General features: G+C 42.4%; 1 protein-coding gene across 1 annotated transcript in view; it reads right to left on the reverse strand.

The window, feature by feature from the left end:
• plppr2a (phospholipid phosphatase related 2a) overlaps positions 1 to 14,029 on the reverse strand; it is a 38,654-nt gene that overhangs the window by 894 nt on the left and 23,731 nt on the right. Inside the window, exons 3-6 of the mRNA XM_070848315.1 lie at positions 2,203 to 2,323; positions 1,442 to 1,692; positions 649 to 825; positions 398 to 525 (exon numbers count right to left, since the gene is read on the reverse strand). Coding sequence (XP_070704416.1) covers positions 398 to 525; positions 649 to 825; positions 1,442 to 1,692; positions 2,203 to 2,323 — 677 coding nt within the window. The remainder of the gene's footprint in view (positions 1 to 397; positions 526 to 648; positions 826 to 1,441; positions 1,693 to 2,202; positions 2,324 to 14,029) is intronic.

The following is a 14,029-nucleotide window of genomic DNA, read 5'->3' on the forward strand; positions in this document are numbered from 1 at the left end:
GCCAACTGCTTTGCATTGTGTCAGGATGGTAAGTTACACCTCAAGTGTGTCAGCCAAAATGCTGACTCGCCTCAAAAAGATAAGTGACTCTCTAAATCCCCGATAACAAGGAAAAACGCTTTTGGAGTAAGGTAGCGCCTCTTCCCAAAGCAAAACGTTCACACTAGAATTTGTTCCGTCCTCTCAGCTAACAACGGGGATTTAAAGGATTCACTCCAGTGTTTCGGTTGGGACTGGGGGGCTTGGAGCATGCATGTTTCGGGATTTGTCATTTGGGGGGACAAAAGGAGGACAACGGATTCAGGTAAGAGACAAGGGGTGTGTATCTCAGCCCCTCTTCTGTGAGCGCAGCCGTGCTTCACACCCACCCCCGCCCCTTACCTGAGGGCCACTTAACTTTTCGAGTGGACTCTCCACACAGGGCAGCGTCACCATCGGCATGCCCAGCACAGACTCTGGGCGTTGGGGCCGCGGTGGAGGAGGAGTGGGCTGCAGCTGCTGGAAGTTGTTAATCACGCAAGTCACCTGGAGACAGAGACCAGGAGAGAGAGGCAGAGAGAAGCAGGAGGAAAGAAAGATGTGAGAGCAAGGAGGAGCATTAACCCCACGCTGACGCTAAAACTCTAGTTCAGTCCAGCCTCTTCTCACCAGAAACACAGCGATGGCTCCGCCGGTGAAGAATCCCGCCAGGACGTCAGCCCAGTGGTTGCGGTATTCAGCCACCCTCACTATGCCTACTAGCATGGCCAGACAGAGAAGGGTGAGGCTGATGGTGGGCTTTGTGAGCCGCGTGCCTTTGGTCTTAAACACCAGTGTCACGTACATCTACAGAGAGGCAAACAGGAGAGTGCACAGTAGGGTACACCGAACACAGGACGCAACACAAGACACATGAGCATGTATCATTACAAGCTACCAAGGCTTTTCAAAAAGAGCTGGTTAAAGGTTAACAAGATGGAGGATTATTGCAACAAAGTACGTTTAGAACAATTATGGGTGAGTTCAGGGGGAAAAGCATCCTTTTTACAAAGTGAGCTCAGACTGAACACAAATGGAATTTTAGAGGTGGTGTGGTTGCATTTAAAGTATGAGGGTGGATATGGACACTTTAAGAGCACACCTTTAAAATATTATATTCTTTATGATTCATTGTGATTTCATATTTCCAGCCAGTGGCCGAGGCTTGCTACTGAATTTAAGGTAGTTGGGGCTGTATCCCCAAGCTGTGATCTATAATTGTGCGTTTCCTGGTCAAAAACAGCCTTTTACATAAATCAGTTTAACTAACAATCCAGTACTTCAGACTCAGAGAATAACTGCAGCAAATGAGCAAATACGAAAAACATTGGTTTATTCATCTGTAATTGAGTAAGCAAGGTTTTAATTGGCAGCCTGTATTCAAAGAAGAACTCAGAATCACGTCCAGCATGGTCCAACCTACCACTGTATACACTGCGGAGTAGACGCTGAGTGCTGCGTCCTTGGACGGGAAGGATTTACGTGCAGTCATGACAATCAGTGGGTTGCCTGTGCAGGCACGGCGCTCTGCGATGTACTGCATGGTGGACTGGCAGCCCAACGCTGTGTAGTTTGGTCGGCAGGCGGACAGGAAGTGAGGCGTCTGGTTTCCTGTCACCACCTGGCCAGCATTGGCGAAGATGGTGGTAGTGAATAGGCCAAAGGCATAGACACCTGGGTGGTAGGAGTAGGAGTTGTGGAAAAGGCGGTAGAGGTGGTGTAAAGCCAGAAGAGAGGCAGAAGGGGAAAAAAAGGTTCAAAGAAATATCAAAAGATGGAGAAAAGCATAAATGTTTGACAGAACATTATCAAAACAGCACTATGTGATAAAACGGGCGATAAAGTTTTCCCTCCCTAAAATAGCCCCAACACATTATTATCAGCTGAGGTATGAAATTGCAACAGAAGCCGCCACCTCAGCTGATTCAGCTCAAGATGCAAATTTGCAGGCTATTTAATATTCACAAGTGTCTTCCTACCATGATCCTGAATATGTTAGATTGTGGTTCAATTAACAGCTCTGGTTGACAGACTCCAAAGTGGAGCATGGCACGTTCTTACACGTCAACCATGTCTTCCGTGTTATTTTAATCTTTTATCTGGTGTCTCAAACACACAAATGCCCCTCCACAGGCGCATTAAGAGCCTCTAGAGGGGCTGTGTTCTACAAAACATTGTGTTCACCTAGGAAGCGTATTATGCGTCTCAGCAGGGGGTTGAAGTAGCAGCAGTCTGCAGTGACAATGGTCTTCTCCTGGGTTCCCTCTGCCTTGGTGAAGAAGGCACACAGCTCTCCAACAAGAATCTGTGCACACAAAGAAAACACAGAACAGGCAATTGAAAATGTTGTGTGTCATTTTTTTTACGCATTTGATACAGTATTTATTCTTCGTACTGTATTACCAACCATTTTGGGGTTATGCCTCTTGTAATAACACACAACTACTCTCTTAAACACATAAGTGTAAGGTCAAGGAAGGCCACAACACTTCAAGACAAAAGTAACTGCAGAAACAAGATGGCCTATGAGTTTCAATGCCAATGTGTTGAAACTGCTCATTTTATCTATAAAATGTCAGAAAATGTGAAAAATGCCCTTTAGAATTTTTAGAATGTGATGTCTTTAAATGTCTTTTTTGCCCAATCATAAATCCGAAAACATTCAGTTTACTGTCCAGTACAACAAAAAAAAGCACATCATTTCCACATATAAAAAGCTGGAAGCAGCAAATGTTTAGCACATATAATTCTATGATTCTTTTTCGTCAATCGCTGCAGCTCTAATTATAACAAATATAAATGAAGCCTGGTAGTTCCTATTGTGCAGAAGCCTAGGTCAGACAGTAAGAGTTACTAGTATAGTGATCACACACTGGCTTTCCACCTGCTAACACTGCTATGTGTGTTGTAGACTAGACCACCACTGGGAAATTAATGTGTCTCTTCAGAAGTACTTTGGGGTTTTTTGCTCATTATTAACATTACAGAGTATTTGACAAGAATTCAAATTAATGGCACAGGCAGGAAAAAAAGAGCACTGAATCAGGCAGAGGAAGAACAACGTAGCTCACGCAAGGGAGGAAGACAATACACACTGTTCACACACCGTTTTATCTTAAGGCAGACAATACCAAATGCACTTTTTTATATCTTTTCAGGATACATGTGTTCCCGGTGTTGTCTGCAGACCCTCAAACTATGAGGATTCTTTCTCTCCTGCTCCATCTGCAGCATCACATGCAGGGCCTGTTGAACATGTGACCTCCCTCAGCCGTTCAGGGGGCTGATGATCTTAACCACTGAAAAATCCACCTTAATGTCCGCTCTTGTTGTTGTCTTTCGAACGCTAGCTCTGGTAAAAAAAAAAGGTGTCGAGGCACCAGCAAAGCATGCAAATTGTTCGGCTTTTGGCTGCAAAAAAGCAGTCTTCATGTCCTCCCAACATCTGAGCAAGTGAAGACCCAGCTGACTTTATTTTGGATTGAAACATGACAGAAAAGTCCTGCGAAACTGGTCTGTGTTAACATTATTTTACTTGAGACTACCGGTAACAGTAAAAGTCAAAGGATGGACTGATACCATCTGTCTGTGAGCAGACTCTGAAAATGTATGTTTTGCCATGTTTCATTGTTTATACTTGGTTTATATTTGAGTCTGTTGAACTTGGCGTTAGCATGTTGCACGGCTGATGCTACTCGCTGATAGAGACATGGCAGGTCTGATGTGGGAGTTGATGGGCAGAGCCTGCTCAGACTTGTGGGAGCAAACCCGGCTCCCCAGAAGGGGCGCCTTAAAGAGACAGGAGCTAAAACAGAGCATTCACAAAGACGGTGAGAAGACCAGTATGCAGAGTATGAGAAAAATAATGTGTTTTTGAATATTACAACATGTAAAAATGCTGTGGTAGGACCCTCAAATAAAAGTATGAACCCGAAAATGAGCATAATATGGCCCCTTTAAACGAGTTCCAACATTATACAGCGCAACATAGAGGAATCATTTGATGCTGTTAAAGCTCTGGTATGACTGACTCTGTGCTGCTCATAGCTCTTAGCATAACTAATGATCTCAGCTCTTACAGTGAATCTATTTAGACACCTCAATCATCATTTGTTTTATTAAGCGTGGACTCCCAGGCTGCAATCGGAAAGAGATACAAACTCACTTCAGTCTACAGGAAATTTCTGTGATCGAAAATAGCAGCCATTGTTGCTGGATCCTCGCCGTTTTATTGTTCTCTTTGTGAGGCGCGTCAGGCTTGTGGCAGAGGTTTTGGTCAGGTGATTTTGTTCAATTCACTTCCTCTGAGTCTGAGCAGCGGTGACTCTCCACACTGATGATTCCTTAATGGACTGCAACTGTGAGACTCATCTGTATGAGAGCCTACACTCACTCAAAGATGCTGGCACAGACTGAAACTTAGCTCCCTCAATGAGTAACTATCTATGACAGAGATACGCTTCTTCTTAAATCATCCTGACAGTTTCCATGCTCCGCTGTGACAGTAGTGGGACCCACTTTAATGCTGACCGTGTTCCACAAACCCATCAACCTCATTCTTCGTCTTTCCATTTTTGACATAATCCCCCATTTATCCCCCACAGTGACAATGTCTGAAGAACTGCTGTCTGAGGAGAGAAAGCAGGAGGAACTATGGAGACGGAAAGGGAGGAAGGAAGGCAATCCAGAGAGAGACAAAGACAGATGAAAATGATCACATCTCAGTCAAGTTTCGTGCTTGTGGGCATTTCGAAGAGGGTCCAACCAAGTCAAATGAGTTAATAGCATGCGGTGGCCTTGTTAGTGCAGCAGCACTGTGAAGTGCGTGCTTAGTCAAGTGCTATCTTCCATTAGTAAAACACAACCCTACTGGGTTTTCCATGGCAATGCCCTAAACACTAATGTGAGCATGGCAGAAAGGCTGAAGGGGTTTAATCCGTAGCTTCGGATCAGAGATGTTAGGGGCACCATCACATTGTGGAAAACCATTTATGGGGCATTAAAAGGCAGCATGGTGGCTGTTTCCATGGGGACCGCCAGACTGTGGAGGGTCTGAGCATGTGTATACCACAAAATGTGAGATAATGGTAGTGTCCTGTCACTCGTGGACAAGTGTGCTCTTGAATACTTGGCCTTGGGTGTTCGGCCTTTTTGGAAGCTTATAGCAGTACAACTACACCTCTTTTGTTCAGTCCTGTCACTCTGTGTGAAGCTGTGATAGGCCTCTCAATACAAGTTGCTCAGACCTTTCAAAATCAGCACATCACCTCTACAGTTTCAGTTTGATTTCCTCTTTCACATCTCTGGAGCACTGTCCTATTAATGTGTCAGCCACTGAAATCCACATGAATGAGAACCTCTCAGCTGACAAAATTGATAATTTGAGTTTATTGCAGGTACTTCATCTGTACCAGCTAACATTGCCAGACAGACTTTTTACTTATAATAAAATTAATTCGACATATACTGTACTGTAATACTTAATGCATGGTAGAGAATCTGGAAGAGACAAGCTTGAATTTTACGTTGCAGATTGGGTTTGACAGGTAATAGTGACATTTTAGGAAATACATGTATGAGCATATACAGCATGTACAATACAGCTCTTAGGTCTTTAGATTAAATCATTATTAAATCATCATTAAATCATCTAGCTGTTTCCCCTCATTTCCAGTCCTCAGAGTCAAGGCTGTTTGTAATGATGCCTCTGGATTTAGTAGCTCATATAGAAACAGAGCTGGGTGCGGTTGAAGTGGATACTTATCTTTACTTTATCTGGATTTGTTTTTAATTTGTTCATAGAGAAGACTGCATGACTCATCGGAAACAAATGTTTCAGATGTAACTGTTTTTAAAAAATAGAACTTGAACCCAAATGCAAGGCATGCTGGGAAGTACATATCAGTATGCCAATACGCTTGTAATGTTTCTAAACAACTTGATTTTAAGTGTTGAATGACATTTAGTCCATTCATCAATCTAAGTTACTGCACTGAACTCATGATTATGAGATGTGCATGTGACTGGGTAATTCATTTCAAACTGACAAGTCTATCCTATTACACCCATTTGAGGATAAAATTGAGCTGATTAGATATAATTGATACTGAAATTTTGCAGCGTGAAAGAGTCTCGCTGTAAGTAAACATGAGGTGAACGCTAAAAGTCTGTTTCCATTTTGTCCCATTTGTCACTTTGTATTGAATCACTGTTACAAGTTATTTGTGTTGACGTTATTCCTTAGATATTAATAATTTCATAAGAACTTGTAATCCTTACGGCATCTCTTAACCCTTTTGGTTGGTGGAGGTTGCTGGGACTGAACATCACTTCAGAAACCAAACTTGGAGACGAGTAGGAGAAAGTTAAAAGCCAAGGAGCATGACAATACAACAGGAAGACTGAGGAGTAAGGAAAGAAGAGAAGAACAGTATGTGGAAGGTAGCGATGGGGTTGTGGGTAATACGGTCGGAAAGAAATATTCATGCGAGGATGGCATCCATGTGAATCATTTAGCGTCATTATTTTAAACAATATTTCTAAGTTATCTTACTCGACTGCAGGGGGACGCGCTCCCGCTCCCTGCCTCTGCTCCTTCAAGGATTCACAGTTAAATATGACAAGGTTGTCGCTGCAGTTTAGGGACAAGCAGATTATAATTCCTTGAAATTAAACTGCTCATCCAGGCTACAATCTGACGATGCAGAAGTCCTGCTCCGAGTCCAGAAATGCACTGCTGTAGGACATAAAATGATTTCTAGAAATAGCAGGATGAGCTTCAAGATTGGGAAAAAAACTGACTGTCGACACGGACATGTATTACATGCATACTCACATGCACGATTTAGACGCAGAACAAGAGAAAGGAGTGAAGGATTGAAAAATTAATACACACACGAGACCTGATTAACTTTGCATGCGCGCACAAGCGACATCGTGAGCACAGAATCCGTGTTTGTTCTCACAAGGATGCTGGAGGATCCTGCTCTGTGTGTCTCTGCAAGTAATCAGATCCCAATTTGTGTCAGTGGGTATTAGTCAAATGTGAGAGTGCATTCAGAGTGGCCCTTTTTATGAATGCCTGGCTATTAGAAGACAATAGCCGAGGATGTTTCACTTACAGCAATGTGATGAATGAAGAGGATTGTGGAGACGACAGGGGAGCAGTGGGACGAATGAAAAGAGCAAGATGAAAGCACGAATGATTAGAGAAGAAGAGGAAGAGGCAGTAAAATATTTTAGATCAACACATTTTATATTTATATAGAATTACTTTACATATAAATGCTGCAGATATGCACATTCAGAAGGTGGAGAAAATAAATGTCGGGATAAATGCTCACTCTCCGCATGAAGATTATGATCTCAACAAACCCTTTTAGAGCGGTGAGCCTTTCCTGTATTTTAAAGATTTTCTGATGCCGCAAGTGAGTCTGAAAGTAGGAGGGAAGGCAGGAGACAAACAGCCCGTCGTGCTGTCATCATGTGGTAATGATGTCAATAAAGCCGCGAGGACAAATCAAGCATCTTGGAATAGGCCTGAGCGATGGCACTGCAGCGGAACAGCGAGATGCAGATTGCCTCCATTAGTATTCCCAACTGCAAATAGCAACTGACTCTGTTCAGCCCGTGTTAGTGATAAAATAAGGTGGCAACAAGCACAAAACAAATACAGATAACAGATGGAAATATAATGTCTGCTTGACTCGCAGCCATTACATAAAATGGACCAATGCTGCAAAGAGCACTGAGACTGTGTTATTATGTGAAGCCTAATCGTAAAAGACTACTACTCTAATATTGTGGCTTTTACACGTTTTCAGAGCTCAGAATATCCTACATTTCTTCAATGGACTTGGTTTGTTATGTCAGTGTAATCCTACAATGTCTAGAGGTAAAAGAGTTTACAGCTGTGCCAAAAGTGAAATGCTTGCTATCACGTGGGGAGATACTGAATCACACAAATGAGAATAACAGCACAGTAAGGACAGGTAATAGCAGTTATGCTTTCATTGACCATGAAAGCAACTAGCATAACTTCATTGTGCATGCTGTATTTTGTGTTTGCTTTTTATTTTCATCAAAAACAAACTTTAAAACGGTGACTCATTGTGCTTTTGTGGGGGGGATTATGTGCCAAATTATTTCTTGGCTGGGCGCAGACATGTCTTTGAATCTTGTCGTCCACTGTGGGGCTGCCAGGCAACCAGTGGAAACACTTTTGATTGATTTGATTGAACACTTTTTGATTTTTGCACAAGATACAAGATGTAACGTGAACTTTAGAGGTACTAGTGGATGGATGATGTAGAGCCAGGCTAGCTGTTTCCCCTTGTTCCCAGTGTTACTGCTACGCTAAGCTAACTGGCTGTAGCTTCGTATTTATCATGCGGGTGTTAAAGTGATTTTTATCTTTTAATCTAACTCTCTGTAAGAAAACAAATAAGTACAGTGAACCATTCATTGATTTTCCTGCCTAAAAATGATTTTTATTTTCCTCTGATTGCTACAAAATGGATCTCACGTTTGCTTAGTAAGTGTACGCAGATGTGCTGATGTGCGACCTGACCCCTGAGCAAATTAGAAACCCGTTTTCATGAGATATTCAGTCTTTCTCCGGCGTCTAATGTAATGAAAGCATGCCGCAGCTCTTGTATTGTACAGACTAGCTGCAGACCCAGTTCTGTGAAGCGCAGCTCTGCAGCCATAAGACCTAATGCTTCTGACAAGATTGGGAAGGTTATTCATGTGTAAAGTACAAAGAGATGCCTAGCTGTCACTGGCATCCCATTATCTGTCATCATCTACAGCGTCCTCAATCTCTGCGATGCAGTGTATATGTGAGATTTGGGCTAATGGATGATGCAAAATACACGGCACCTGTCTGAGTACATCAGGATCACCATCACCTTTACTCACATGTGGTTCTCACCAGAATTGTGATTGCGTGGAATGGGTCCTAACAGGAGACTGATTGAAAATACAGACAGAGCACTGACAATGGCATGTATGTCAATTCACTGACACGGTGAAGAACAGCGACTGAGAAAAGCTCATGATCTCATGTATGGATGGATGGGCACACAGCACATAAATGCAAACACACACCGCATTCACAAGGGGACTTCATACAACCCTACTGCATCTACATAAATGGAGCCATGTGCAAAAGCACACCCACTCATTCACACAAATCACAGAATTGCACAGTTTATGTACTCACTCCATTGAGCAAAGTGTGATTGCACATCCTAACCACTGTTAGCCTGCTGAGAATGTGTGCCTGAGCCGAAACACTTGTTTGCAGTATTACATTGGTATACTCTTAGGAGTATAGATTTATTCCATTTTACTAAAGCAAGAGCTCTTCATCACCGTCTTGTAGCATCACTAATCTCTCTTTTTCTCTCTGATTCCACTTTTCCTCTTTTACCTTTCATTGTTTTTTCCCACTGGATGGAAAAGTAGGTTATATATACCTTGTCTGTCTACCCCTCCCTTTCCTAATCCGCTCTGTTACCTTTAAAATCTGCATAAATGGCACTGCTAGCTGTTTGATGTCTCACTGTGTATCTATCATATATTCTGTTTTTCTCTCTCTCGCTCCGCCTTTGTGCTTTCACATGTTTTGCGCACCATCACCTATTTGGTAATCCTCTTGATGACAGCGCTGGGGTCAGCCCAATGTCACTAACCACAGGGTCGTCTGTGCCAGGGATGTGCATTTCAGGGTTGCACACTCAAAATTTGTTACATTGTTTTTTTTTTATTTAAGTGGATTTTGAGCTGCTGTCGACATCCTCTGTCCACCCAGACCAAGCATCTTAGCGGGGGGCATTCTCCCCAGAAGGAGAGGGGAAAGAGCCAGGATAAGAGGTAAGATGACCCAGCTCGTACCTAAGGCTGCTCCTGGCTAGACAAGGGAAAATTGAGTGGATGAAATGGACGAATGAACGAAAAAATCTGTTAGTGCCCTCATCTTACAGAGACCTGGCTCCGTCTGGATGGCTCATATCAAGCCACCAGCACCAGGGTTTAATACTAGGAATTTCCTGGAACTTACTGCCAAAATCTATTGCTTTTTCCCAGGAAAAATCTCTTTTTGAACCTGGACTATTTACCCCATTTGTTATGTTGGTCTCTCTGTGCCTGTTTGTTGATGTACAGAAGACGAAAGAGTATGTGCACAGATCAAAGACACATTCCTCAAACTTCATGTAAGTTATAATCCTTTGGATTTTCAAGAAATAGACAAAATCTAATTTTTAAATTTTCTGGTCGGTAATGGTATTTACAGTCTGTAATTACCTCTCGATATCACAGATTTTATTGTTTGTGGCACAGAGTGCCATTTTGCATGCTAGATTCAAAGCGCCCTCACACACATGAAATTATGCATGTGTTCAATCCAGTTTTACTGTTTGTGGTTTAAGCTCCCTGATTAAGACTTTACATTTTCGAATGTTACTGCTAACACTAACCCAACTTTTTCTTACTGTTGCAGCTTTTCATTAAAAGCATGCAAACAGTGAATGTTTATCAAAAATGTGTCTCTATTAACTTTAAATGTTGTGGGGAATCACGCAATAAGAAATAGTGGTAGCCACAGTGAGCTGCAGACCTGCAACCCCCCAGCAAGGTAACAACCTTTACTTTTCCCTGCTGTTGTATGGAAAAATAGTTGTGAGCTGTGAGCAGCATAAAATGAGACTACAGTTGGTCATGGCATGATGGCATTAGGGCAATTATTGATGGACTTCTTTATTAAAACAACGTGACATTTGTTTGGCTGCACTGTAATGACACATAGCAGTTGTTCCTCTGTTGTATTTCTGACACAGAAGCTGCTCAGATGTTTGACATAGTATCAAACCACACTCGCTGTTAACACCAGCAACCAAAAGTGTCGCCAAGTCAGGACTAAATCTTATTAATCTTATATTATGGCTTGTCTTGAATAAATGCAGGCTGTTGAACAAGTGGCTTGATCAGAAACAAATCCCCAAATGAGAGCCCAGAGCAGCATCCAAAAGAAGCATCAAGTGCAGACGTTGACATTTGACAGCTTTTGCTTCACTGGCACTGTACACAGTAACAACCCTCAGGCCAGCACAATAAAGATGGCCATATGCTCTGATGAAACTGTTCACATAAACAAACACAAGCATTACAAGATTTTGTATTACTGTCATTCTGTTTTCCACTTCAACAATCCTGTACTTGTAAAAGTATGTGATGTTGTACAGAAAGTATTGCATCATATTCTAATGAATATGAAAGAAGAACATCAGAAAATGAGTGTAAACAATTTAGGAATCATTCATCTGCACAGCTGTGTTTAAAATTAAACTTAATCTGTGATGAGAAATCACAGAGAGACATTCACGCAAAGCAATAATTTTAAAATTAGCGAAAAAACTTCAACTCTAGACAGGAGAATGACAAGTGATCACTGTACTATCTTTGCATATTCCCTCCATTTCCCACGCAATTATACATCTGTTTTATCACCTGAATAATTTTCTGCAGAGAACTTGTGTGAGTGCCAGTGACATGGCCAAAGTTACACACAGAAAACCACAGATTTGGTTCACTGGCCAAATACAGAGATGTAAGAATAGAGGGAGGCGATCGGGGATGCACCCCTGTTGTGAATGCAGATTGGGTGCTGGCATTTGAGATCTCTGAGGTGCTGAGTGAAGCATGGCAGTCCACCAGCCACGCAGGACCCCTGAGGTGTCCCTCTTTTCTGCCTGACTGAAAAATGGATCAAAGCTTAGGAGCAGACATGACAACCACTGTTCGGTCTAATCTCATTTCACAGGAATGGGTGAGTTTTGCCGAAACCACTAGATAGGCACCTGGAAGCCATAAATACACTCTCTCCTCTCTCTCTCTTGCTCCATTCACTGCGTAGTCAATCAGGGTGATGCAACAACTGCCTCTGGCCTACCAGTAAAATGGTACACGAAGCAAGCAGCTCAACTGTGAACCTGACAACACAGAGAGTGAAAGAGATGAACTGGTTACGGTGACAGGAAAATGTGACAGAAGGGACGAGGAGATTGTTTGATAATGCAAATATTAAAATGGTCTGGTGCCACAGTCCTATGCTGGCTTGGGCGTGGTGATTATTATCATGACCAGTTAGATCAGAGCTGTGATCGTGTTCTAGGCAGAGTGAGAACTGTGCAGACTGTGGTGAATTATACTTCTGCATGGATATCAGCAGCACAGATAGTCAAAGCAGATAGAGGCACTTTAATGTGCAGTGGAGAAAACAACATGTGCCTCTTCCATGAATAGAATCCCTATCAGTTTCTCATTGGTTTTTCTCTCTGAGCCGTGATTTAATCTTCTCTGTTATTTTGTGATGAGCTGCAAGCCTGGTTTTTGCATTTATTTCTTCGTTTTTCCTCAAATACCATACTTCTTACCCTACATTAGCATCATCGCCCCTTTTATCGCATGTTTTCCTGATGTCCCCCTCCATCGCAGAACGAACAACAGAAGTCACAGGGCAGAGGCGGGAAAGCCTTCACCCAGGCACATATGCTCCCGTGGCAGGCAGTGTCACAGCAACCGATGCCCCCCTCTCTCTCCACAAAGCCCACCCTGCCATCTGTCTCATTAACCTAGGTTAGCAGCATACTGGCCTACATTGTGCTCGTGTGTGTAGGTCTGCGTTTGGAACCAAAGATATGAAGGAAGGGATAAGATGGGCCAAAGCAAAAGCTTAAGAGAAGACTGAGTGAGAGGTAAATGGACAGAGAGGCACTGATCCACGTCTGTGCAACTGTGCATGTATGTGAGAGTTTGCTTTTGAGGCTGGCGTGAGGTCATTGTTTCTCTGGGGTGAGGCATAACACAGTTTAACGTCAGTCTACTAACATTATGACTGAGGATGTGAGGAGGCTGACAGGAAACCTCTGTGACAGTCACTTAAACATGTGCAGGGTGTCTGAAATATGCTCAGGGCATGTATGAAAACCATTTACGCTCATAAACAGTGTTGATGGCACAGGACAATGACGATCAATCCACTGGATAGTTAACCTTCAGAACGTGGTTAATTTTTTGGTGAAAGACCAGTGAAAGACGTGCTGAACGAGAGTTTACACTGAGTTACACATTGTATTTCTGATGCAATGCAGAGTGCCAATTTGCATAAAATAAGCAAAGCATAGTATGAAGCAAAGCAGATTCTTTCTCGGGCTGCTAGAACTCACTGTCAATATCCACTGCAAGGTTACTGTAGTAATCCTACAGTAACCATTCGTTTATCATTTGTCAACTCACACATGATCAGAAGATGATCAGGAACAGTTCATCTTGGGAAATACTGATTATACTGACGTGTAAAATCCCAAAGCTTGATGAAGGGTTTCTAAGTTGGCTTTATCTATGATAATCAGCTGTTTGCTTTTGAGTGCTTTTGAAAAAAAATCACTGGAGAATCATGTCATGCTCACGTCATTATTCCAGTAATTAAGATGAGTCATAAGTTGTTCTTATTAATGGCTCATAATTGAGGTTTTTAGTTTTTATAAGAATTAATAGAGGTAGAAGGTGTATGGTGCTTCTGCCTTAACTGAGCTTGTCTAGTCCTTTTCACAGCAGTGTTTTAAATTCACATGTATATCATCTGCCCTTGAATGTAGGACAGTGTATGGGCTTCACCTGGATGAGTCAGAACAAAGCTGAAAGACATTTTTCCTATTTATTAAGCTATAGCTATAAATATTAATTTTCTCACTGCGTGTGCCTTTTACCTCAGCATGATTTCAGTCACATGAGAGACTTCCTGCCCTTTTTATCCATGGAAAAAAGCAGGAAGCGGGACAGAGGAATAGAATTTTGATGTCTTTCTTTGTGGTTGGAGCCTGCTTGATTATCACTCCTGCCACAGATTGGAGAGCAGACAAGCTGAGAAGTTCAATCAGTTCCACGATTAGATGTGTTAATTGGATTGCGAGGCAAACAACGGGTGTGAGGAGAGGTCAGAAAGGGC

Source organism: Pempheris klunzingeri, chromosome 17 (genome assembly GCF_042242105.1).
Source record: "Pempheris klunzingeri isolate RE-2024b chromosome 17, fPemKlu1.hap1, whole genome shotgun sequence".
NCBI lineage: Eukaryota > Metazoa > Chordata > Actinopteri > Acropomatiformes > Pempheridae > Pempheris > Pempheris klunzingeri.